This window comes from Lissotriton vulgaris, chromosome 8, assembly GCF_964263255.1.
Source record: "Lissotriton vulgaris chromosome 8, aLisVul1.2, whole genome shotgun sequence".
NCBI lineage: Eukaryota > Metazoa > Chordata > Amphibia > Caudata > Salamandridae > Lissotriton > Lissotriton vulgaris.
Genome location: NC_141696.1, coordinates 1,282,233,272 through 1,282,260,532, shown reverse-complemented (window position 1 = coordinate 1,282,260,532; position 27,261 = coordinate 1,282,233,272). Strand labels below are relative to the sequence as shown.

The 27,261-nt window shown below is 43.6% G+C and overlaps 1 protein-coding gene across 2 annotated transcripts in view; it reads left to right on the top strand.

Annotated features, from left to right (window-relative positions):
- IFT88 (intraflagellar transport 88) overlaps positions 1-27,261 on the top strand; it is a 536,518-nt gene that overhangs the window by 99,389 nt on the left and 409,868 nt on the right. For both annotated transcript variants that reach the window (XM_086935210.1, XM_086935211.1), the window contains exons 4-5: positions 13,696-13,752; positions 19,010-19,063. In XM_086935210.1, the coding sequence (XP_086791336.1) occupies positions 13,696-13,752; positions 19,010-19,063 (111 nt within the window). The remainder of the gene's footprint in view (positions 1-13,695; positions 13,753-19,009; positions 19,064-27,261) is intronic.

Below are 27,261 nucleotides of genomic sequence, written 5' to 3'. Positions count from 1 at the left end.
TTGTTTGGCTGCCTGGCGGGGTTTATAATTTTTCAGAGGGATAGTGTGGTTAATTGCTTTGCTAACTGCCTTTTCAAACCGATCGAGTTCATAGTTTATGGTTCCTATATGATTATTGATCAAGGGGGCTTGATAGGCTTCACGAAAATTATCCGTCGTGAGTTTGTGCCAGGGTCTTCTTTTAGTGGGCAGGGGCAGCTGTGTGCGTGGCTTATCCATCGCGTCAGTATAAAATTTTAAGATAAAATGGTCCGTCCATTCGACCTGGGTGGGGGGCATACACGTGGTTCAGGGGAAGTTGGAGAATACTAAGTCCAGAGTATGGCCAGCCTCATGAGTGGGTCCCTGATTAATCTTTTTAAGACCTAAGTGTTCCATATCCATTAGGAGGGTTGTAGCTTCTGAGCATTTCTCTGAGTCGCTATGCATATTAAAATCTCCTACTAATAGGAAGTTCTGCTTATCTTCTATAAATGGCGCAAGAGCCTCCATTCCACTAGGGCCTGGGGGTCTATACAGTACTGCACCCCTTCCAATTTCCCTAAATGCTGTGGTAAGTTTAAAAATCAGTAATTCCATCCGTGGGGTACTGATTTCCTCTAGAATGGTAATGTTTAGCTCCTCCTTATATACAATTGCTACTCCCCCTCCTACTTTGATAGGGCGATCCATTCTAATTATCTTATATCCTATAGGGATCCCTAATGTAATGGCAGGAACAGAATGCGGCTTAAGCCACGTCTCTGATAGGAAACATAAATCCGGTTTCTCTGTAGAAATCATGTCCCATACCTGTATATCATGCTTCACTAGCGAGCGCACATTGCAGAGCAGATTTTTGCTCCCCAGAGGGGGATTAGTGCTCTTGACTGGGACATTACTATATGAATCACATCGTCTTGTGGCAGGGTCCTGCTGATGACAGTTGACCACTGCTTCAAGGCAGAACTGTGTGTGACAGATATAGCATGAAAAGGGTCCCTCCGGGGCGATTTGAGAGGCACCATCGCATATCTTGAATAAATGGTCCCTCAGCCCTAATAATACCTGTGAGGAGTAGGTTAGGCGCCTGTTACAGAGATTCATCTTGCTGATAAGAGAAAATGACAATAGTCTCCTGCCCCTGGCCCCGTCCTGTCGCGGACGGGCGCAGACGGGCTGGTCTTCGGCTCGTCTTAGGCGCAGGAGTAGGCGCCACCCTGCGCGCCAACGCTGCGTGCTGGGGCCGACGAGGGGCTAAATAGCCTTTCAAAAGCGGAGGTCTAGAGCGCTAACCGCTCGACTCTCCGTGTGGTCCGACTCTGCCCCGCCCTCCACACACCGCGATTGGCTGCAGTGCTGCAGTGCCGGTTCAGGGGTCAGGAAGTAGAACACAATTCCTCAATGTGTGCAAGTAAGTGAGTTTTAAACACAGCGTGCCTCTAATAGTCTACCAAGGAGCAATATACATTTTAAAACAGTCAATAGGGGTTTGTGACAAAATATTACGAGTGACAGGTAATTTTTAAAAAACGAAGTTAAAATAATTTCCAGCTCTCTTAGAAATATTGTGCATTAGCCCAGCGTGGCTGTGTGAGGTCAGCGCCAAGCGGAGTTAGAGTAGCTGCCACCAACTCCTACCGCAAATGCACCTGCCTCCTCGCTGCCTAAATAGCCTTTCAAAACCGGAGGTCTAGAGCGCTAACCGCTCGACTCTCCGTGTGGTCCGACTCTGCCCCGCCCTCCACACACCGCGATTGGCTGCAGTGCTGCAGTGCCGGTTCAGGGGTCAGGAAGTAGAACACAATTCCTCAATGTGTGCAAGTAAGTGAGTTTTAAACACAGCGTGCCTCTAATAGTCTACCAAGGAGCAATATACATTTTAAAACAGTCAATAGGGGTTTGTGACAAAATATTACGAGTGACAGGTAATTTTTAAAAAATGAAGTTAAAATAATTTCCAGCTCTCTTAGAAATATTGTGCATTAGCCCAGCGTGGCTGTGTGAGGTCAGCGCCAAGCGGAGTTAGAGTAGCTGCCACCAACTCCTACCGCAAATGCGCCTGCCTCCTCGCTGCCTAAATAGCCTTTCAAAACCGGAGGTCTAGAGCGCTAACCGCTCGACTCTCCGTGTGGTCCGACTCTGCCCCACCCTCCACACACCGCGATTGGCTGCAGTGCTGCAGTGCCGGTTCAGGGGTCAGGAAGTAGAACACAATTACTCAATGTGTGCAAGTAAGTGAGTTTTGAACACAGCGTGCCTCTAATAGTCTACCAAGGAGCAATATACATTTTAAAACAGTCAATAGGGGTTTGTGACAAAATATTACGAGTGACAGGTAATTTTTAAAAAACGAAGTTAAAATAATTTCCAGCTCTCTTAGAAATATTGTGCATTAGCCCAGCGTGGCTGTGTGAGGTCAGCGCCAAGCGGAGTTAGAGTAGCTGCCACCAACTCCTACCGCCCTATTCGCTTATGTCTTGCTTTCTGAAGCCTTAGCGCTCCCTTTTTGTGGGTAGTTCTATAACAGCTGTCTGCTGACTTGCAGACACGGCCCCATGAATGGTGGCCCTGGTAATGTCATCTTGTGAGATGGTTGAAAGTGCTCCAGTGACGCCGTCATTGACAATTAATGCCTGACGGTCCGGATTCTGAAGTAACAAATTGCACAAGTGTTGGTCCCTTAGATGCCTCAAGGATATCAGGTCTAATGACAGGGCAGGGTAAGCCTGCGAGCCGTGGACTTCAGAAGTGCTTTTAAATAAAACAGAAGCCCAGCTTGGTTCCTTCATATATCGTTGGATTGGGATGGTACCAGTCTGTTAGCCAGGTGTTGAAATTGGATCAAGGATAATGTCCAACATTTTGGGTAACCTGGCTAGGGAATTGATTGTACTGGGGCAGTGGCAGTAGTGATCTGCAGCAGTCTGATCTGACTGGACTCATGTAATCAAATTGTTTGAAGCTGCAGAGTTTGCATCAATTCCCACAATGTGGGTTGCTAGAGCATTTAAAATATCCACTTGCTTTTCGAGTTTGTCAGAGTGATAAGATGGAGATGCTGAGACAGTCTCGAAATTGTTGAGTAAGGCATTCCAGATTCTGGCACCTCAGTTATGCACGGCTTTTCCTTCCGACTGGCTACTGAAAAGTTTATGTTGTGGGTTACATTCTTCCCATAAAGACATAAGGTCCGAGTGACATGAAGAACCAAAGTCATAAGTCCAAAGCTCATCTGTAGGAATATGCTCTCTTGTCTAGTAGTCAGAGGTTTTGCAGACTGTAAGTTAAGCTTAATTGGGCTAAGGGGGTAGCCGGTAGAGGGACCAAATGACATGCAACATTTTCAGTGGTATTGTTCCAGTCTGTTAGTTGAGCACATGCGATTTGCTAGATTGGGCTAGTCATCTGATGTACCAGACTATTCAGGGCATTTGATAGTTTGCTTCCTTTGGCTTCTCCCGCATTTGCAGAATCTGTATCCAATAAAAGGAAAGTTGAATGCTCGAATGCTGTCTCCAAGAATGATAAATTGCTCTGCTGATTATCTACATCCGAAGCGTGAGCCCGAAAAGGAATAGTTAATACTGTGCTATGTGTCCCAGAATGACTAGAAGTACCAGGAGGGTCGACACCTCGTTCATCACTTATGGACGCAAGGCGATCGCCAGTTGAAGAACAAGAAGCATGCTGCACGAGACTCATAACCCCACTATTGGTGCTGGAACTATATTTGTTTAGACAGTCCGTAATCTTAGAGCACTTGGGTCGATGTGACAGATAAGGAGCAGACAGGGAACGGATGAGAGCCCCGATAGCGTCAAAGTATCACCTGCCAAACCCTCAGTTGAAGTGGACATATCTTTCTTTCCCGAGCTGCTTAGCTGCCTTTTTTGCCACCTCCCCTCTTGTTGGCACAATGATGCCCTGTCCCCGAGTTCCCCCTGAGCGCACCATAATTGAGAAAAGTCAAAATTAGGGGTAGAAAATTCTAGTTACACACCGCCGCCCTAGGCTAGATTTTGCACAGCAGTGCTATTCTAAATAGTTTGCAGAGTTCTCGCTGCTAAGGCCAGGAACAGGGCAGAGCAGACTATACACAGGTTCTGGCCACCCCAGAGGAGCAAGCTGCACCGGCCTAATGCCAACTGCCTCTGCGATGTCTGAGGCCTTGTAACCTGTAGCCTTGTAGGCAGAGCCTCTCAGTGAGCCGGCTCTGACCAGGCAACAACCATGCAGACGTCTTACTGAGATCAATGCCGCACAATGGCCTTGAATCCGCTATTCCATAATTAACTGCATGCGCAATATAGAAGACAATGACCACTATTGTCCAGCACCACCCGGTATATCTTGATGTCTTGTGTAGGTTTTAAAAGTACAAATTTAAAACTTCACTATCACTAAAGCAGGCCCTCTGTACTGGGCCAGAATCAAAGCTGAGTACAGGTGCAGGGACCACGCAGCACGGCAAATTCTGCACCACAGTCCTAGCTGGTCCACCTCTGCATTCTGCCGGCTCAACCCTTGTGGGGGGCACTAAGCTCTCCTCTCACACCTCATGCCCAATCAACAGAAATGATTACGGGTGTAAGCACACGCGCCTTCAAGGGGCCTCCAGGGGCCTTTGGAAAGCCAAACAGTCGACTCTCCCCTGCCTAAACCCTCCTTGCCGTCGGGGGCCTTCTCGGGGCTCCCACCTTCTTCCTTACAGTGCATGCCAGTCCCAGGTGGTCCTTAAATGGTCGTCGGCCTTCAGGCGACCTCCAAGGACCAGTCGCATGACTACGCTGCCGGCCTGCTAAAAGCACCCACCTCACTTCCCCGCTCCACATTGAATGACTGCGCCTCCCCTCCCCGCTCACGCCTCACTCCCCCGCTCCAGATTGAATGACTGCGCCTCCCCTCCCCGCTCACGCCTCACTCCCCCGCTCCAGATTGAATGACCGCGCCTCACCCTCCCCGCCTCACTCCCCCGCTCCAGATTGAATGACTGCGCCTCCCCTCCCCGCTCACGCCTCACTCCCCCGCTCCAGATTGAATGACCGCGCCTCACCCTCCCCGCCTCACTCCCCCGCTCCAGATTGAATGACCGCAAGGCCAGCAGACGGTGTCGGTGGGAGTGAGCGAGAACTGCGTGGGCTGGAACTGAGGAGAGAGAAAGAGTTAAGCCAAGGCCTAGGGTCTAGAGATGGGCAGAGTTCACTGCCAGGTTTGTGTTCACCTTGGCAGCAAGGCAGCAGAGCCGTGCTTCGAATGAGCCAATACCCAATTGGCGTCGCCAACATGTGTTTCCATTTCCTTTATCTCAACAGAGCAACCATAGGACTCCACATGAACATTACTTCCACCCACCCTCCGCGTTAGTATGTCTATCAAAGTGTAGCATGGAATAAAAGTCGGAACCATTTGTGTTGCAGTGCCACCTATGAGATGAAGAGGAGAGCAGCACACAGGCAATGCAGAGTAGAATGTACTGGAAGAAAGGAACTCGCAAAAGGGGAAAATAAAGACAAGAATAGAGTAAAGGAGGGTATAGAACCTGCCAAAAGTACTTGATTACGTTGCGACGCATCAAAAACCCCACAGAACCATTGGACATCCTTTTCTAATAGAAGAGCAACAGAAAACAGGTGGCCAACTTGGATTGGGCTTAAATTGAATGAAGCAAAACGGAAATCTCCATCTTGGATCGGGTGAATTGGAAGGTTGTAATTCATGTGCTGGATTCCTGCTTCTGGACAGTTCTAGCAAACGTTTGAAAGGGCAGGTTTCCTTCAGTGCTGCCTTGCACAAAGCTACCTTGCAAAGACAGAAACTGCCTCGGAGGAGGAACTTCGTGCTGCCTGTGCTCCCCATGCTCCACGCAGGGGGTTGCCAGGCAAAGAAGCGAGTTGCAAACCTCCCAGCCCACAGGAAGGAACCTAGCCTTCTGCCAGCCCCTAAAATAGGTAAGCAGCACCCAAGGCAGTGAACACAATCACCAACCAGACAAAAAAGTTGAGTGGGCACCGCCACTCCCCATGCTGCAGACATAAATGCGTGGTCCAAGTGATAGATACATTCTGTGCCTTCTTGTCTTATTCAAATATAAGGGACTTATCAACCAGACCGTACAGTGGTTATAACCCTATATCCATGGAACCAGAGGTCCCAGATATTGCTCTCGACATGTGTAAGACCAATCAACTTTCAAAACCTCACGTATTGGCAGAAATAATAATGGAGGTTCAGAGAATTTGTAAAGCCTTTATCACCAAATGAAAGAGAAAAGGCTGTACTCCTCTTTGTTCCTTGTAGGGGAAAAAGAAATCTGATTCGAACTTGAGGAGTGTGTCCAAATCTGTATTTCAAGTACAAGGCAATGGTGGCAGCATACTGCTGCCAGTATCCATTCTGGAGAAGAAAGTGTTAAGAAAGGCCTGGGGGTCAACCATATGAAAAGATAAGAGCTGGAACAGGACGAGGAGGCAGTGGATGCATTTTTGGGAGAAATGGAATGTACTGCCCAGCACCTGGATTGTTGCAGTCTCCAAGCTGCACCAAGGCTTCTAGCCTTATTGATAGTCCTGAAGCTGGGTGCTGGCCTTCTCATCAGGTTGTGTCACTGCCTTTTATATATTTAGTCCCAGGATTAGTAGTTGGGCGAGACTGTAGTTCCAGAATAACTTTTTCCATATGGAGAAATGACTATCTAAGCACTTGAAGAGTGTCAAGAAGATAATTGTCGTGTGAGGCGCTAGATAGCCAGGGCCTCTGTGACAAAAGAAATTTTTTTTTGTTGCATTTTTTTTTTGTGTGTGAATGCAGCAAATCTTTTCCATGCATTGTGTTTGTTTAGGGAATAGGGAGAAAGATTAACAGTGTTGTTAAGCACTTGGATTATATTGGAAGTGGTGCTATAGTAGTATAATGCTCAGGCCTCTGTGATAAGCTTCCAGCAAGTTGTCAAGAGGCTCTTCAAGCTTTTAAAAAAAACATATTTTATTGAGTTTTTAAAGTACCCCACAGGCAATCGCCAGACCTAAACCCTTTTCATACAGGATAATGACATATTTCCAAAAATGGAAATATCATTGGGTATATTTTGTATACACAACAAAAGTGAAAACCAAAAATGTATGCAGACTGTCCCACCCCACCCACACTGGCGAGCATTTTTAGATACAGATACAAGTTGAAAAAGGGAAAACACAGTATCATATAATATGGCCATTAACATCCTGTGGAAACTGCTGTTTGTGGAGTTTGCGAGGGAAGAGGAGGAAGGTCTATGCCTCTGTAGGTAGCCCTTCGTGACGATCGACGATCCCTTCTCAGGATTGGAGCAAGGCGTTCACCGCTAGAGCACCCGGATCGAGCATCCAGCTGTAATACCTTTCCAGTTGGAAAGTCAGTCTGCTGGCAAAAAGGTCTATTTGGAAAGGACCCCAGAAGTGATTGAGGGAATTGAAGACAGAAGTGTTGAGTTTTCAATCGCTGTAATCTATGAGGAAGCTCGAATTCTAATCTGCACAGAGGTTGGATTTCCCTGGAAGGTATTCTGCTCTCAGAGAGATCTTGTGTTCCAGGCAGCATATCCAAAGTTTCTTGGCCAGGTTTGACAGGTCCTCCGATTTGGTGCCACCTAAGCCGTTTATGTAGGCAACGGCGGACATGTTGTTCATTTTCAGAATGACTGATCTGCCTTGAAGAGAGTGCTTGAAACTCATTAGAGCATAGAGCCCTGCGGTCAATTCCAGATAATTGATGTGTTGAAAGGATTCTTCTTGAGACCAGATCCCACCAGTGTTTTGATCTTGGAGACAGGCACCCCAGCCATGAAGGCTCGTGTCTGATTCCAAAATAAAGTCTGGAGCTGAACCAAAGATCGCCCTGCCATTTCATGCGTCCAAATTGTCTAACCACCAATTCAGTTCTGAGACAGCTTCCTGGTTTAGAGAAACGCGGTCTTCGTACCAGAGACCTGATTTGAGAGCCTTGGTCTTTATTCTTTGAAGGGCTCGATAATTCAAGGGGCCCGGAAAGATAGCCTGAATTGAAGAAGAGAGAAGGCCCAAGAGTCTGGCTAGTTCTCTCAAAGAGAGATTTTGTTGTTTCAGGACATGTTTTATCTCTTTCCTTATTTTTTAGATTTTCTTTTGAGGAAGAAGAAGAAGACAATTCTTTGTGTCTACTGTGAAACCGAGGAATTCCATCGTTTTGGAGGGGGAAAGAATGGATTTTTCCTTGTTTATGATAAAACCCAAACTTTCTAGAAGGTCTACAACAGTTTTGAGATCTTGAATGATCTGATTGTAATCTTGAGAAAGAATAAGGATGTCGTCTAGATAAATGATGAGACGAATACCTTTTTCTCTTAGAGATGAGGTGACTGCCCTTATCACCTTTACCATGTCTGTAAACAAGGTATTTGTTGAGTTCCCTGAGATTTATAACGGGTCTCCAACCTTTGCCCTTCTTTTCTACGAGAAAAAGAGTGCTTACAAACCTCAGAAATTCCATAGGGACTTCTATGATGGCACCTTTTTGGAGCATTGAGGAAATTTCTTCCTCTATTATTTTTTCTTGATCCAAAGTAAGTGGAATTGCCTTCGGAATTGAATTCTGAACTGGGTTTGAAAGAAATCCACATAGAAACCAACTACGGTATTTAGAACTCAAGGATGTTGTGTGATAAGTTTCCAGTTGTGGTAAAAGAACTTCAGTCTGCCTCCCACTCTTGGATTCGAAGAAAGGAGAGGGGAAGGAGTACTCATTTTGAGGGTTGGTGTCGGCAGGAGCTCCTCTCGCTCTGAAACCTCTGGAACGAAAGCCTCTTCCTCTCGGGGGATAGAATGGAGGTTGGCTGGGGGGTTGGTATCCTCTTCCGCCATAACCCCTGGATCTAGAAAAGGGCCGTCGGTTGAAGCGGCCGAAAGATTGGCCCCTTCTTCCGGCCCTTCCAAAAAGGTTATTAGAATTGAATACTTTCTTCATGTTTTGATGGGCCTTATCCAAGGCGGTAAAGTTATTGACATATTTACCAAGGCTTTTAATCAAGTCCTCACCAAAGAGAAGACCTTTGGGATTAAGAGAAGGTTCCTTGTCAGCCAAATCGGTTAGTTTGGGGCTAATTTTGGTTAAAACCACTCTTCTCCTCTCTGAGTTGAGCCCTGCATTAGCATTGCCCAACAAGACTAGAGCTCTCTGACTCCAACCACGGACTGAAAGTGTATCAAGAGGGGAGTCGGTGAGGTAGCTTTCCTCTGCCGCGTTAATTATTTTAGTCTAGGGACCCAGGATGTCTAAAACCTTATCTTGGCTTATTTTTAGGGATCCTTCCAGTCCTTTACGAGGGTCCCTGCCGAGCTTAAATAGATAAGTGATTAGCTCGGGGTCGAGATTTGGGGTTTGGCAAACTTTACCCTCTATAGAGGGTCTGGAGCATTCGGCTCTCAAAAGGTTTCGAGTCTCCCTCTCCAAAGGATTTCTGATCCACTTAGTGATAAGCTTACAAATGTGGTCATGGGGGTCCATTCAGAACTTCTAGGGTGTTTAATATTAAGATGGGAAAACATTTCTTCACCCAAGGGTTCTAAAATACTATCCTTAGAAGATGACGGAACGTCACTACCAAAGAGAAGTGAGTCAAAATCTTCGTCATTTTCATCTAGATCAAGGATATATTCATCTTGAATTTCTGAGGCATCATCATTGAGATCATCATTGGTATCATTCTGAGCACTTTGGTAATATGTGTCGCGGGGGACACCCAAAACTTTTGTGCCGCTAAGGACACCTTTTGATTTTGTGCTGCTAGGGACACCTGAGGCAAGTGAGGTGAAATTACCTCCCGTGAAATTTGAGGTGCTAGGACCTCCCGTGCTCTCTGGGGTAAAATCAATATTGTTAGTTTTTTTATGCCTCTTACCCCTTATTTCTGTGTTCTCATTTTCAAGGTCAACGTTATTAAAGTCATCCCTTCCGGGAGGGAATGATCTCTTGGAGGACATGACCTGAGAGAGAGTAGAGAACATGCAAGATCTCATTTCTTTATGTATAAGATTCCTGATAGACTCATCATTAAAGTCAGATTCAGCTGCGTTAGCTTGATCTGAGTCGGAATCAGACATGAATAAAATTATAATAAAATATATGATGCCTTGATGCCTTAAAGGATAATAATTTTTTTTTAATTTTTAAATATAGTGCTTAAATAGAATATAATTCACTACTCCTTTTTTTTTTTTTAAATATATCAATATAGCAGGTTTGGGTGGGGAGGGTCCAGTAGGACGAAGAGACTCTTAATTAATACTTAGTATATATAGCAAAGGGATACAAAACAGTGTTAAAACTGTTAAAGTGTGAGGGTAGAGTTGGATTAAGCAATCGTTTTAAATAAAATGTAGGTAAAATGATAGTTTTGGTAAAAGCGCTAAGAAAAATGGTAGTTGTGGTCAAAAACAGCTGATCGCGTCGGGAAACTGTTTGTCTCCTCGAGCGCGATCAGTCTGTTGCTTAGAAACTCCTATCTAGAACAAGGGGATCGAGGAAGGTACCTAGGCAAGCATAACACGCAGCGCGTGTGTTGCCAACGGTCTTTCCTCGGGTCCCGGTGGACTCGGAGACATGGCGGCAGTGAGGGGAAGTCCCGAAATATGCTGAAGGACGAAGTAAGAAATGCCTCACGTGAAGGCTCATAAAAGCACTTTAGGAGCAGCGAAACCCGAAATCGGCAAATATAAAACACATAGGCATGCCTAAATAGTGGTGAAAAGCGGCGAAAAGGGGGGTACGCAATGAGGGGAAGCCGATCTCCGTAAATTGGAGAACGGGTGCCCGAATCAGGGATAGGGTAAGGAACAAGTTATAGGTAAAATAAAACTCATTTGAAAAGTAAAGCGCTTGTTAGATAAAGAGAAGGCAAGTGTAAACAATATGTATAGGTTGATAATATATGGGTTACAATAGATAGATAATCAGATAACAATGAATAAAATTAGTAATGATAAGGAGGATAAGAAAAAACATGACTTATCTGCTTGGAGCCGCATTTAAAAGAGGCTGATTTCCTAGTGATTACTGCTATTGTTTGGTCTGTTATGTTCTAGTATAGAACTTTTACTTTATGACATATGCGGCTGCTTGGGTCTGCATTAAAAGTTGTATGCATAATGTTAGCCTCCGTGTCTTTAATGAAATCCAGATTCTCTGGTCATGGTAATAGGAGAATCGCAATTTTCCTATGCTTTTGGGGGCAACCCTATGCTTGGAGGAGTGCTATTTCTGCACCCATGCAGGTGACAAGTGCCTTCGCCATTTTCAAGATTTTTTTTTTTTAAACACGTTTTATTTGTCTGCACATACAAAGAATGCATAGCTCCGATCCCCGGAGTTTGCTGCACACAGTATTTGATCAATAATAACATCGTCAGACTTTTACATAAAATACGAACACCCCATCCCCCCCCCCCCACTCCCACCTCCCCCAATCAAGTTTTTATTTTTTAATGTAGTTTTTGTTGCCACTTATTTTGTTTGCCTTGTGACGGAAGTCATTCTGCTGTAAGCTCTTTAGTATTATACCCTCTTGATTGTATGAAAGGGTTTAACCGTGGTCATGGTTTCTGCTTGGTCAAGGCTTGTAATTTGAAGCCTGGTCGTTGAGTAAGGCAGCACTGTCCAAAGTAATCTAAAGAGAGTAGTTAGGGGGCATTGATACACTGCCAGATGTCCCTGTGAAGGGGAAGAACTGTTGGTTGACTGGGTTTGTCTGTCCTCATTGGCAGGGTATGGAGTGTAGTAGGTCAAGGACAATAGGCATGTTGACAGTCAAGTTTATTGGCAGTTCTAGCGATGATCAAGGGTGGTCCAAGATCTTTGCTTTTGTATGTAGGTAGGTGGTGTGACAAGATGTCTGATGTCAGCAGCGGAAAGGCAATCTATGTAAGATCTCTTGCTGTATATTGACTTTTAAACAAACCCCAGATTTTCTGAAATGCTCCGTATAAGAAATTAATTTGCCTTTATGAAAGACTTGGCATATTAGATAGAATTTATGTCCAGGATGTTTAGAGATACAACATCGATTGACAACAGTTGTATAGCACTATTAACTAAACATATCACCTCCAAACACTAAACAATAAACCTGCAATATGAAAACGTATCTGAAGGTGTATTTTTTTTACCAGTTCTGGGAAATAGTTATTTACAGGTGTAAACTTGATATGAGTTAGTGGTCTAATAGTTCAAAGAAGCTGATGTTAGCTATTCTAAAATGTGTACAACTAAGATACCAGTTAGGAACAAGAACAGAAGCCTATTTGGTGATATAATATGCAAACTAAGTATAACATTTACAAATGCACAGCAGTGTAGGCATGGCGTCTGAAGCTTTGAGTCTGACTTCCATTCGCTGTTAAGCTGCTGCTGTCTCAGTACGTCTGTTGATTCTCCCTGGACCTTTAGAAAACATGTTTTCTAACACTCAGCCACTCTTTCCTGTAGGAGATGGGTGTTAGCCTTTCTTCCTCTTGAGCTATATGGAGCAGGACACCACAATGCAAGTTTGGTCTTTAACAAACGGGAACCCTCATGTTTGTCCCATTTATCTATGGAAGGAGGCTGATGCTCTTACCTCTAACTCTATCTCAGTGCTCTCTAATTTATCACTTGCCTCCCATCCTTCATCTAATACAATTTCTGAAACTTCTTCAGATCCATAGACTCAGTACTAGATGGCTCCTTTTAGTGTTATCTATTCTTCAGGTACAGGAAGTGACATAGTTTGTTTTGCCTATTTTATACATGGCTTCCACACCAGTGTTGCAAACGTTTATTTTTCCTTTCTGTTGTGGCAGAGTAGCTTTCTTTATGTATTTCCTGCTTATTCTTCTTTGACAGTGTTTTTTACCCCTGTGTAAGCTGCTAGAATGATCAGCACCAGGTGTCGCAAACGCAACAGTAACTGTGGCAGCGAGTTTCTCCCTCCTGGTTACCTTTGCTCTATTTTGTTTTTCCTGCCCTTGGGAGTTTGATGGTCTCAAGGGAATTCCTTTAGTATCATCTCCTGGAATCCTGTTCCAATTGGATCCGGGTCATTGTTTAGGGGTGCCAGGTTCCTCTCCTTTTGTCTATCTTGGATTATCTCGTCTGTCTGGATGATTTGTATGCTGCTTAGCTTTTTCTTCCATTTATTTGCTCTTCAAAGAAACGCCTGTTGCCTCCAAGTGGTACACAGAACCATTAAGTAACACAATGGCTACAGGAAGGAGTCCACCTTATTTCCTTATTTATGGTGGCCTTGACGATAGAAGAAGCTGCAACTATCTTCTGAATGTGGTTGACATTCACTGTCTCTGGAACATTATCAGTAGGCCTAGCATTTCTGCAAATATTTGTAGTTTTCATTAGGGGTTCATAAAATTATAGTTCCACCAATGTAATTGGGTGAATTATTAATTTAGTGATTTTGTGAAGTAACAAAATGCTACAAAAAGTACATTTGGAGTTTTTTTGTCCAGCAAAACATAAGTTTCTGAACTTTTCCAAGCCGTTAATTAAAAAATAAAATGCTGATTGTCATAAGATTAATAACATGTAACGTATTTCATAGAAAGCATTTTCACCTGCCTCTAAATTTTGATGTAGTTTTGTGATACACTTTAACTAGCTATTTGTGATGCAAGTAACAGTTAAAAAAATAGCTAATAACAATTTTTCCTTAAGATTACAGGTAAAGTCCCTGGCACAGCAGCTGCTCGGCCTGTTGGCACTTCGTTTGGGGTACGTTTTGGCAACTTGTATCATTTTTAAGAAAAGACTTCCACCATTGCATTGTATAACATAACTAAAATTATATTCTGCAAGAGATTGATAATATAGTTCTCATCTGTATATGAAAAGATTTATTTAAGTAGATTGAGCAAAAAATGTGCATACCTCCTACTGTCACACCAATGCATTCTTATTAGTTATGCTATATTATTTGTTCAATTCATGGTATCCCACTAGAGTGCCCCCTTGACAGTGCAGTAAAAGCCAAGTTGTAACTGTTTTTGGAATGCAAAATGTAGGTCAATGCGCATCTGAGACAAACACTTCGATATACATTTTAGACTGGCAACATAGAGCAGTGATATCCCTTTTGGAATACTCATTTATTGTATTTGTATGTGAGAGAAATTGGGTTGTTCGTTGAGTGAGGTGGAAACCTTGCTCAAGCAACAACCACAATCCCTGTCAGGGTGAACCACTAAAGTCCATACATTAACCTGTGCTTAACCCTCTGCTAGATTGGCACAAATCAGTCGAGGCAACGTGTAAAATAATTATGCAGCAAACAAACAGTAATGAAGTGAAAACACAATACAAGAAAAATCTCACACCATTTTAGAAACATAGAGTACATTTAAATACATTATTGGACACCAAAACAACAAAAATCCAATCATTAGTTACACATTTTTAAAGTTCAAGGTAAAAACTAGCATCTAAAAGATCACAGCGCCAACCGTAGGCATCCAGTCACACAAGATCCGGGCAAAGTCAAAAATTATAACCGACTACGATGGAGTGCAGGTCTGATACAAAAAGTGGATTGGGCCCGGACTGCGCTTACCTTCGGACTTAGAACAAATTTAGTAGACAAATGTATGTGAAGGTAAAGTTCAGCAGGGCAAGTCTGGAAGCGGTTTCTGACGTGGAGGCATCTTCATCGGGGAGCCGCAGGACGAAGTCGCGGTGAAGATTTCTACATTTATACTTCGACCTTGATTTAGATCTTGGCGAATCTGGTCCCACTGTCACTTTTTTGGCGTTTTTAACACCCATCTACTTGGCGGTCCGTCCACTCTATTTAGTGTTGGCGGGTCCATGGACAAAAGACCCCCTGAGTGCCACTGACTCTGCCAGATTTTGTCTCTTGTGTTGACAACGTCATAGGCAGAAGTGGCTGTCGGCGGGAGTCCAGGCAAGATTAGTGACGGGCCAATCATGATGTCCGTTTTCGTCGAGGAAATATGGCGGGGATACCTCCTACTTTGAGTTAGCAGAATCAAAGGAAATGAGGTAGTAACTTGCCTTTTTTCATGTTTTCCACTTCTGTTTCCATATTGAACCCCATTGTCCAGGTCCTCTTTTTGCTGTTACTACTTGACCACGATGTTGCTCAACTCTGTTGTTGCCGGGATCTGAGATAAGCTTCTTTTACAATTGCCTTACATGAATCGTGTGTTGACATTTGCTTTAGCCTCGTGTATTTTGACATTGCTCTTACATGCAATTATTTTCTTATGTGTAATGCATTAGTGTTCATTTTACAACTTATCAAGGTAAAATGAACACACCTGTATTGACACTTAAACATATTTCAGGTTGTTGTGGGTGTTGTGCTTGTGGTGCCTGTGGATGTGCATTCAACAGTGTGTGTATTGTTTGTGTGAAATGCAATATGTAAAGAAAGAGCTGTAACACACACTTAAATATATTTTAGAAGCACACACAACATATGTGTATTGACACATTAATAAGTAGTACTTTACAGTCTCCACTCTTCCAGGGACTCACTCCTCCAGGAATCTTTTACTAGAACAACAGGGACATCTAAATAAACTCGGTGTAAACCTGCAGTACTAGCAGCAACTGAGTACTTTTAGGCAGCTGAGGAGTCCGCTGTGTCAAAGGAGGTGCACCACTTACATGACAGTAAACAGTCTGTTGGTGCGGACAGTGGTTCAACTAGCCCACATCAAAATACGGCTGGCAGGACTCCTCCAGCTCGACTGAGTATTTATAACTGCCGCCATTGAGAGATGACGGGAGTCCCGCCAAGATCTAAATCAGGCCCTAAGTCTCTTTTTTGGAAGTTGAAAATCTCCAGCGGGACAAAGTTGCAGGCTGTCACTGACGAGAGCTCCACGACGGTGGATACCTCTTCTACAAAGAGGCGCTGAGCAGAATTTGCTGCTTCAGAGAAAAACATAGTAGGAGCTGCCCCGAAATCAGGCCGACTGGCAGTGCACCTTGGGGGGGATCGGCAAGCAGGTATGTCCCAGTCTACTCTTGGTTCTCAGATAGCCAAAAGTTTTATAAGTCCCAAGTTTTGGATTTTGGCTAATGGTGCACCTTTAACTCCACTCCCAAGGGTCCGAGACTGAAGCAACACCACTTGGAGGGTCAGAATTGTTCAGGCTGGGTCCAGGTGCGGTTTCAAGATACTTGGAACCTTTTCTGACCCCTAGGCCCTGATCAGGAGGCCAGCCAAGTAGCCCTTAGGGTCACTCTGGTAGTCCTGGGTTCCAGCAGTGGAACAGGGCTCAAGCAGCATTGCATGCCAGGATGCTCCTCCAGGAGTGACAGTGCGCTTTGTAAGCAACACTTTCATTCATTCATGCATCAATGGGTTCAAGGCCGGCTTTCCATGTGCAGCAAAGCAGCCATCTGCAGTACACAGCAGGCCACAGCAGCAGGATGTCCTCTGAGAGCCCTCCAGCAGGTCCAGAAAGTGAAGCAAAGAGTGGGCCTTGGCATCTTACTTTTATACCTGGTGCCTTCTTTGAAGTCAGATAAAGTTCTGGAAAATCTCTTTGATGTGCTTGACATTTCCTGCCTCCCTGCCCTGACTCAAGCCTGGTTGCATGCACAATGGTTTAGTGTGAAGTTATTTTTGTGAAGGCAAGGCACATCCTATTGATTTGTAAGTAAGGCTGTACCCAGCCCAGCCACCACACCCCATTCTGCCATTGATGGCTTATCCTGGTACACATAATTCCCTCTATTGTGCTGCTGTCTGGGAGGAATATTCAAAGTCTATCTGCCAACTACCACCAGGCATATGGCCCAGGAACAGGCTGCCGGCACCAAATAGTTAGGGCAGGTAAATGTCAACTTTGTAAAAGTGGCATTTTCAAAATTGTGACTTAAAATCCAACTTTGCCATTAAAGAGTAATTTAAATGACAAATTCTCGGATACCAAACATGAATTTCCTACCTGCTCCCAATCAAAAGTTAGAACTTATTAAATGTAATAAGCATCCCAATGTTGTCCTATGGGACAGATAGGCCTCCCAGTAGTGAAAAATGAACTTGTGAGTTTTTCACTACCAAGACATGTAAAACTTAAAAGTACATGTCCAAACTTTTAATAACAGTACACCCTGCCCTATCGGCTATCTGCGGCCCACCTTAGGGGCGGCTTATATGTAATGTAATAGGTGTTTTAGTCTTGGCAAGGGGGGCATTTTGCCAAGTCGATTTGGCAATTTAAAACTACATACAGGCTTCAATGACAAACTTAGGGCATGATTTAAAGGGCCACTTAAGTGGGTAGCAAAATATGTGCTGCAGACCCACTAGTAGCATTTAATTGACAGGTCCTGGATAAATGATATGCCACTTTACTATGGACTAATAAGTAAATTAAATATGCCAACTGGGTGTAAGCCAATTTTACCATGTTTTAAGGAGTGAGTACCAGAACTTTAGCACTGGTTAACAATGGTAAAGTGCACAGAATCCCAAGTCCAGCAAAAATGAATTCAGATAAATAGGAGTGTGAAAGCAAAGGTTTAGACTGCACTATGGCTGACTGGTCTAACTGCCATGCTCGAGCAGGCTGGTGTCCCCGCCTTTGTCCCTATTATTTGTAAAATGGTCTGGATACAACTTTGAACCCAGATCCAATTGGGGCTGTTGGTGGTTGGCTGCAAGTTCTGGCTCTTCGCCAGGTGTCATTAATCTCATGATTCAAGGTAACCTGCAAACTGCACTGGGTATTTTGCGAACAAGTTGACAACACTGTGTACAGTGGTGCGTGAGTTATAGTAATTTGAAGGTGGTACGTAAATTATAAATATTTGGTATAACTATAAGTTTAGAAATTCTATTGTTTGAGATGTTTAGGTTTGGTTTGGATGGAAAGAATAAGTAACATTTCCTAACTGGAACAATTTTTTATCCTTTCTTTTTTTTCATTGAATTTCATTGTTTTTTATCTTTTAATAAAAAGTGTTTCAAATTGTTTCGTCTAGTGTCGGAATAGCGTATAGTGGAGTGGCGTAAAGTGGAGTGGCATAAAGCCGAGTAGGATTGAGTGACATGTCGTAGAGTGAACTGACTTAGAGTGGCGTTGAGTGGAGTTGCATAGAGTGAAGTGTCATAGAGTGCGGATACATAGAGTGCAACAGCGTAAAGTGCAATGGCGTAGAGTAGAATACCATACATGGGATTGGCGTAGAGTGGAGTGTTGAAGAGTCTAATGGCATATAGTGCAATAGTGTACATTGGAGTCGCGTAGAAGCGAATGGCTTGACCTGGCGTAGAGTCGAATAGTACAGAGTGGGGTTGTGTGTTTTGTAGTAGAGTCTAGTTTAAAAAGACGTAGCGTGAAAGTGGCTGAATGGTATATGTAGATGAAATTTGGCAGTAAATAGATTATAAGGTGGAAGTTTGGCTTTTGCTAAAAAAAAATTAAATAGTGTTAATGTTATAAGTTTCAAACACGTTGATATATATTGGACATTGTATACCACGGTACATGCCGATCACAAGGCAGTATATTATCGGCTAATGGCTCCCTTTTCAAAAGTAAAAGGCAGCCGTGTCGTTCTCAGCACACTTTGACTGTGTTCTGGGTTAGAGCCTTAGATATAGGTAAGTAGTAGGTTTTATTGTTGTTCCCTACCTATTTCCACTTTATTAAAGTGGTAATAAGTAAGGAAATGTATTTATATTTTTTCAAAAGTTTACAGAGCACTATATGTATATATATATATGTATATAATATAACATAATATGTATCTCCAATATTTGTAACATAGTTAGATACATTTATTCTGATCTCTATGTATTTTTATGACTCATATAATTGCCCTTTACGGTTCATAAAATAATGACAAGAACACCTGTAATCCAATGAACAAACCTGCATCATCCCATATTTCAAGTTTTTTTTCTCATTTTGTGTTCATGCTGTCAGTTAAATATTTTTAAAATAGAGAAACTAAAACACATAATAAATGTTTGTTTTTGTTTTTTAATTAGGGGAGGTTGCCGTTGACCTCGTCGCTTGGAAGACCAATGACTGGATCTGTGCAGGTACATAACCACACAGCATTTGTTTATTACTTGTTCATTTCGGTTGTAGACAGCAAGCCTTGAATACATTTCATTTCCCCCATTGTTTTCAAACACCCGTGTGAATTTAGCTTCATTGTATACAATACATCTGAAGACTCAAAATCCTTGATATGTACAAATGTTACTATACTTTGCTACTTTCTCCCTAATTCTGTCAACATTTGGGATTAGGTTCTTTCATTGTCTGAAGAGGGTCGAAACAGTAAACACAGTCGGTGTAAAAAAATAACTATGCCCCCACCAGCCTATGTATAAAGTGAACCCAATTGCTGAAAGTAAACCTGTATTATTTAATTGTAGTGCGTAAAATTTATTCTAATGAGACACTTAAATGAAGTTATTTGAACTTATATGTATACACAGTTTAACGATGCTACACACAAAACAAAGTGCATGCTAACTTAAACAATGGTTGTATGACAGCATCAAATATTAAATTATTAAATCACTACATTTGTTCAGAAGAATATCATTTATTTATAAAACTGCTGCCAAAAGGGAAGGGCTTAATGAGTGTGAGTGACATCAAGAGAATATAAACAAGAACATTATCACTCGAGTGGTTTCAGTTAAACGAACAGTATGACCAATGAATAAAGTATTTTGGGTGTGCTCCTATATTGTCCAGATTAGTCTTAATTGCTGTTTGGAGCACCCGGTTCAAATACTCTCCTACATTTCCTGAGTGCTCTGTATATTTCCTCCTGGTTCTTCTGCAAAAAGACTGTGACTTAATATTAAGGTTTGTATGAAGCCTTTTTTAATAACATGCAATCTTGTTTTGTGTACAGCTCAGTTGAACTGTTATAAATGTATGTTCAAATAAAGTCCTTTAAGTGTCTTGTAACAATTAATTTTTGCAGTACAAGTAATTGACCCATTTGTACGTTCATCGACTGTCTTTGAATACAGGTTAAATGGGCATTTTATGTGTATGTTTAGAAATTCTGCTGCCTAATTCTGTGCCTCTGGCTTGGCTTAAAGAATGTGTGTAAGCAAGACTGCTTTGCTTTGCTTGTGGAGAAGTGTGGCTCACTGGTTAGAGCCGCAGACCCTGATGCAGAGGTCTGGCCCGGGACCAGGGTTCAATTCCTGACGCGGCAGGGTCCTGAGCCCAAAATGTCCACGGACTCGATAATTCTCGCCTCAGTGCCTATTCTAATCATGGGGTCCCACGCTGCAACTCTGGGCAATAGCTTGCTTAATCTCCTCTGCGGTGGCCCACCCGCTGCGGGATGCCTGGCTTTCACCTTGGGGATGCCCAGTAGGGGTTATCTCACAGGGAAAAAGCCGGGACGGGTTCCCAAGGCAAGCGCCTTGATGCCTTCGGGCGATACGTGCGCTATATAAGTCGCAATACATTGCTTGCTGCTGGAATGGCAGACTATAAACCTAAGTAGTTTGTTATTAAAGCAAGCAGCAGGGCGTTTCCTTTCTGTGAATTATTTTGTGCGTTTATTCCATGTATTTAGTGATTGTGCATTAGTGATATTGCACTAAATGATGCAAAGGATAAAGAGTGCATCTGTTTTTTAGGATGAGGTGCAGTGGGCATTGTGGGAGCATGGCATGCACCGAGCAGGGGTAGGCAGGTGTCTCTCCCTTTGTCTCTTAGGTTGGGTTTAGTGACTGTATGGTGAGTTCAGAAGAAGCTTGTTCCCCATCTGCCTAGCAGCCTTGTACCAAGAACACATTGGCCTGGCCGCCATGAACTGAAGGTTTGACCCCCATGTTAGATTAGTTCTACAGCAGATCATAACTAGGCAACTTTCTAGGGTGCTTTAAGCAGGGGGGTGTTGAGAACAAACAAATAATGAGGCAATTTTTGCAAAAGGAGAGGAGTTATAACATGTCATGTCCTCTAAAAGTGGCCTCCTATAGTGCTGATGTCTTTGCACCCTTGGTGCACAATGGCATGGCATAAGGCTTATGGACTGGTTATGAGGAGGGCAATTTATTGCCCTTTGAAGCGTTCAGTGAGAGATATGAGATACGGGGGAGACTTCCTGCTACATGCTGCCTTGACTGCCGAGATACATAAGCACTGGGGGAGCGGACTTACAGAGCCACCGTTGGCTGGCTGAAGGGTGCCAAAATGTGGTAACGGCAACAGGGACTTTTAAGGCGGTAACTTGCCTGTATAGGAGACTGAGTCGGGCGACACTCACCCCTCACTGAACTACAATGGAAATGGGAAGGGGACCTGGGGGAACCAATAGAAGAGAAAGAAAGGGGTGTACTGACAGAGCGGGTCAGGAAGATTACTAGGAACGCTAGATACCAGCTGGTAATTTTTTATGTCTTTCACGGAGCGTACCTCACCCCAGAGCGCATCAATAAGTACTTCAACACGACAACGGCGGCTTGTCCTCGTTGTGGGGAGAAGGAAGTGGAATTTTTACATATGTTCTGGAACTGCCCAGAGACAGGGATCTTCTGGAAGAAAGTGATGAAAATACTTACTGAAAAACAGAAAAAGAGGCGAATATGACCCCAGGATACTGCCTGTTGCATACATTACCACATAACTCCAGGAATAAGATCACAAGTAAATTTCAGAACTTGGGTCTCATACTGGCAATAAGGGACATCACTAGACACTGGAAGGCAAGGGGAAGTCTCCATAGAGGTAGATGGAGAGGGGAGTTTGCACGCTGGGCAGGATATGAAGGAACTGTGAGGCACAGTGAGGCCAAACGAAATGGGAGTGATAAGGCATTAGAAGCAGCCATTTAGCATAGGGTGAGTAGACACAGCAAATTCCACATGGATTGTCATATTGTGGGCCAAATATTACAACGTTTGGAGAAAATGTTATGCAAACACAGAGACTGATGGAACTGGAGCCTCTCAGACCCATACAATTGTTTGTACTGTGTATGATTTATAAATGCTTAATAAAGTTTGTTTGAAAAAAAAGGCTTATGGATTGGCACCCATATGCTAGGTAGCCTGGCACTCAATGCTTTTGATGCACCACATGCAGCAGTTGACTTGGTACCTAATGTCATCAGGGAAGATGGCCCCCATCCCTTGGTGTCCCTCCACTCCCTGTACCCAAAGTAAAAACTCTTGGGATCCTCTTAAACCCACAACTCACTGTTCATTCACAAGTCGGTTCAGTGGTATCTTCTTGTTTCTTTTCCCTCAGAATAATCAGGAAAGTTTCCCGTTTCTTTTCCCCCTCTGCTTTAAAAATTATCGTGCTGGCCATGGTAATATCTCGTATTGATTATGGCAACATAATCTATAATGGAGCTCCTGCCTATGCGATCCACCGCTTGCAGCTGGTACAGAATCAGGCTGCCCGCCTGATTCACGGCCTACCTAAATACCACCGGGCCACTCCACTGCTCAAAGCACTTAATTGGCTCCCAGTGAGAGAGCGCGCCCGTTTCAAACTTGGCTGCCTCACCTACCAAGCTAGATCGGGCACTGCCCCAGAGTTCATATGCTCTGCTATCAAGCCCTACCTTCCAGGCAGAGAACTTCGTTCCACGCATCTGGCCCTTCTAGCTACCCCTCATTTCAAAAAACAGAAGGCTGGTGGAGCGAGGTTCGCTGCTCTGGCTCCAGCTTTCTGGAACTCCCTCCCTGTTGCCCTTCGCACATCACCTTCTTACCTTCAGTTTCGGAAGGATCTCAAAACCTTCCTATTTACACAAGCTTACACTGCTTAACCTCTCCCAGCTGCTGTCGTTCACTGAATCACTCATAGCGCCATGAAACCGCTGGGTGAAAGTGCGCTGAATAAATGTTTTTAAATTCAAATTCAAATTCAAGAAGTAGCTTGGCAGTTCGGGCTGGACTGTTCCCATGATGCACAGGGTCAGACTAATTTGCATAGGGGGCATGACGGTTGGGTATGCTTCTTCTTCAAAACTGATACAAGTTTTGTGGCACTCTGCAGCAATTCTTGCAGCTGAAAGCCTACATCTTTTTAATCCATTTATCTCTGGGACTTTGACACTTGCCTGATTCATATTACCTTTTTCAGCATTATGGACATTCTCAAAATATTGTGGAATTTAGTTTGGAAGTTCCGAGTAGCTCATGCCTTTGAGTCTTGCTCAGTTACTTTGCTTTGCTACAGGTAGGCAGAGTCATCTGTTAGACAGGTTGAGGAGCCACTTCCTGTTCTTTGAAGTAGCACTCTACACTGTTCCCCAAAAGAATGATTTGGACAGCCAAATTAGGTTGTTGACTTTTTATTTTTTATTTTATTTTATTGGAGTTCATGGTGCAATGAGAAAATACATAATTAACCACAAGCAAGGTATAAGAACGTCTAATACACTTACATAATCACTCAGATATAAACAGCTAAAAACACATTATTTAACGTGGGGATAAAAAATACTACAGAGGATCTATCAATAAATATAACAATATAGTACATTTCAAGTTCTTATTCTGTCCTCCAGCCATTTCTTAACCGGGGCCCATAATCGTCTTCCCATCTCTCGTTTTTTAACGCCTTTAAATTCATAGAGACAGGACTCAATATTATAAATACCCAAAAATCTGGAGATCCACATTTGAAAAGAGGGGGCTGTAACATCCTTCCATCCGGCCGAGATTAAGATTCTAAGCACAGCGACCGACATAAAAACCAGAGCAGCCTCATCCTCTGTTAAAACCAATTTAGAATCTGAGCCAAATAACATCAGTGTTGGGGATAGATCGATCTTATGACCTAGCAGCCCCTCCCAAAATTTTGTTATTCCATCCAGGACAGGGGCCAATCGCTCACAAGTAGCAAACATATGTAATAAGTCTTCTTGCCCCTTATTGCATCTCGGGCAGCAATCATCATTCCTAACACCCCAGGCAAATAGTTTGGCCGGTGTGTGATACAGATTAAAAACTGTTTTAAAATGTTGTGCCCGTAGGTTGGACGCCCGAAAGATCTTTTTATTTAGCCATAATGCTAGGTCCAAATCTACATCCGGGTTTCCCAGTTTGTTTGCCCAGTCACTTTCTACTTTTCCTACGTCATCCTGTAATCTGGACGCCAGCATGTTATAAACCTCTTTTATCTTCCTACATCCTCTTTCAATGCCCTCAACCACAGGGAAATCTACCAAGGGTTTAAGTTTGGGCCTGCAAGCCTGTATGATGCCCGAAATTTGGCCATATATAAGACACTGATTTTCAGGGAGGCCATATATTCTTTGCAAGTCCTCAAACCCACTAATCTCGTCTCCTACCATTAGGTCTCCTATAGTCTTAACCCCTAAGCCCTTCCAAATTTGTAGGTTCCCATCATTACTCAGCCGAGGAAAAAGGCTCGAATTTTCCAAAAGAAGAGAGGGGTTAATTTTAGGGACATGAAAGAATTTTAAGATTGATTTCCATACTTGCCATGCCCCCAGTAGTGTCTTAAATTGTGCCTTCCTATAGAACCTATATTCTAGTTCCGTCAGCAATAGACCCATTGCTTTCCCCCCCATCAGCATTTTAAAGATTGGAGGGGAACCCTGACTGTCTACAATAGTTGCGCCTGTATCGCATTTAAACAGAATTGACATCTGGATCAGGAGACAAGCCCAATGGTACAGTCTCAGGTTCGGGAGTGCCATCCCACCCCTTTCCCACGGAAGGGACATAAGGGCCGTTGATCGTCTAACCTTACCATACTGCCATATGAACCTAATAAAGGCAGACTCTAATTTCTTCAGAATTTTCTCCTCAATATATAGGGGAATGGCTCAAAATCGATATAGTACCCTAGGAAACATCACCATTTTTAAGACGTTTACCCTCCCAACCAGAGAGAGATGAAGGACATCCATCCTTTTCAGTTCCAGCTCTATGGATTTAACAAGGGGGGGGGGGGTAGTTCTCTTCCACTATCTTACCCACTAAAGCATTAATCTTTACCCCTAAATATATAGCTGAATCGACATACCTTAAATCGGGTCTTGGTATATTCCTGGAGCAGATTATTTGGGTTTTGGATTCATTCAAAAGATATCCAGAGCCTTGACCGAAAACTTTAGCCATCTGTACCAATCCCGGGAGTGCCTGCTGCGGGTTTGTTGTGATTACCGCCAGGTCATCAGCGTAGGCTAAAATCTTGTTTTCGTAGCCATTATAGATCACTGTGGCTATTCTAGGGCACTCTATGATTTTCTGAATAAGAGGGTCAATGTACAGAGCGAATAGTATGGGGGAGCAGGGGCAACCCTGCCGTGTCCCTCTACTTATCTTAAACTTATCTGATTTCTCTCCCATAACCGTAATAGTTGCCACTGGATCTATATACATAGCTTTAATAGCCCTGATGAAATACAGACCAAAACCTCTCCCGGCCAAAATGCTCCAGAGAAAGCTCCACCCCACCCGATCAAAAGCTTTTTCTGCATCGAGCAGGATCATGGCTATCCCTCCCCCCACGGCTTCCTGGGCATCAAACAAAGTTATCGCTCTACTGGTATGATCTGTCGTACCACACCCAGGAACAAAACCATGTTGCCACGGGGAGACAAGACCGCCTATGATCCTGCCCAACCTCTTTGCCCAGATCTTTGAGTATAATTTAGTATCGGCATTTATTAAGGATATAGGCCGATATGACCCTGGTTTCTCGGCTGGTTTACCTTTCTTATGAAAGACTATAACATTAGTTTCTTTCCACGAGTCCGGGACCACCCCCGAATACAGTATCCCATTAAATAGGTCTACTAAAAGCGGAATGATCACTTTTTCTATTGCTTTATATACCTCCAAGGGGAGACCAGCAGGGCCTGAAGCTTTCCCTGGCGCTAACTCTCGCAGGGCAGATAACACTTCATCAAACGTTATATCCTTATCAAGGGCGGTTCTTGTTGAATCATCCAAACGAGGTCCATTGTCAATACATCCCTCCTCCTGATCATTATTGAAGGGATCCTCCTCATATAATTTCTGATAGTATTTTTTAAACACCAACAGAATATCCTTTATCTCTGTATATGTTATCCCTTCCTCTTCTATACACACAATCACATTCTTTGAACTTTCCTGTCTAATCCGAAGAGCAAGTGCTCTACCAGCTTGCTCTCCCGTTTCGTACCTCTTTGCCCTTGAGGATTGATATTCCCTGATTGCTTTCTGTGTAACCTCTTTCTGCAATGCCGCTTTTACTGCCAGCACAACCCCCTGACTAGCCTCACTATTACTGCCTGAAGCAATATCCTTTATATGTTGTTCTTCCGCCTTAACCAATTTATCCATTAATTTCTCTACTGCGCTTCTATCTTCTCTTCTAAGCCTGGCGGCACAACTGATTGTTTCTCCTCTCAGCGCGGCTTTAAAAGCCTCCCAGACCCCGTTCCTAGAAGTGCTATATCGATTTACCGCAAAAAATTCTCCAGCCCATGTATTCAGATGATCAACAAATCTACTATCTGCCAGCAGCCTTCTTTCAAAAGTCCAGTTTGTCTTAGACCGTTCTAACCCTCCCATAGCATAGTTTAGCACCAGAGGGTTATGATCTGAAATAACCCTTGGGAGTCTACATATCTTTACTTTTTCGGATTCTAATGTTATGTTATGTTATGTTATGTTATATATTGTCTTATATAGCGCACGGCTACTCAAAAAGAGTGTCCCGGCGCTTTTATTGAGAACCTGTAGCAGAATAACACAACACAGTGATATAAAAACAGATCAAAAGAAACAGATAAACAGGGAGAATAGCCTACAGGGCAAAAAGCCAGGTTTTAAGGCCCTTCCTAAAGGTAAGCAGATTAGTGGCGCCACGTAACGCCAGAGGCAAAGTGTTCCACAACTGTGGCGCCAGCAACCCAAAGGAGCGGCCTCCAATGCGGGCCCTTTCTACTCGCGGAACCACCGCAAGAAACAAAGATTCAGATCTTAAGGATCGAGCCGGGTGGTAGAAGGCGAGTCTCCTTTGGAGCTACTTTGCTCCCACAGCATGAAGAGCTTTGTAGGCCAAAGTCAAGGCCTTGAAGGCAATCCGCTTCCGGATGGGCAGCCAGTGGAGCGACTGCAAGAGGCCAGCAGCACTGGCTCGCCTATTTAGGCCATAAATGGCCCTCGCGGCCGCGTTCTAGACAACTTGCAGCCGCTGCAATAGATATTCCGGCAAGCCCAAATAGAGGACGTTGGAATAATTCAATCTTGAGCCAATCAAGGCCTGCACTGTCATC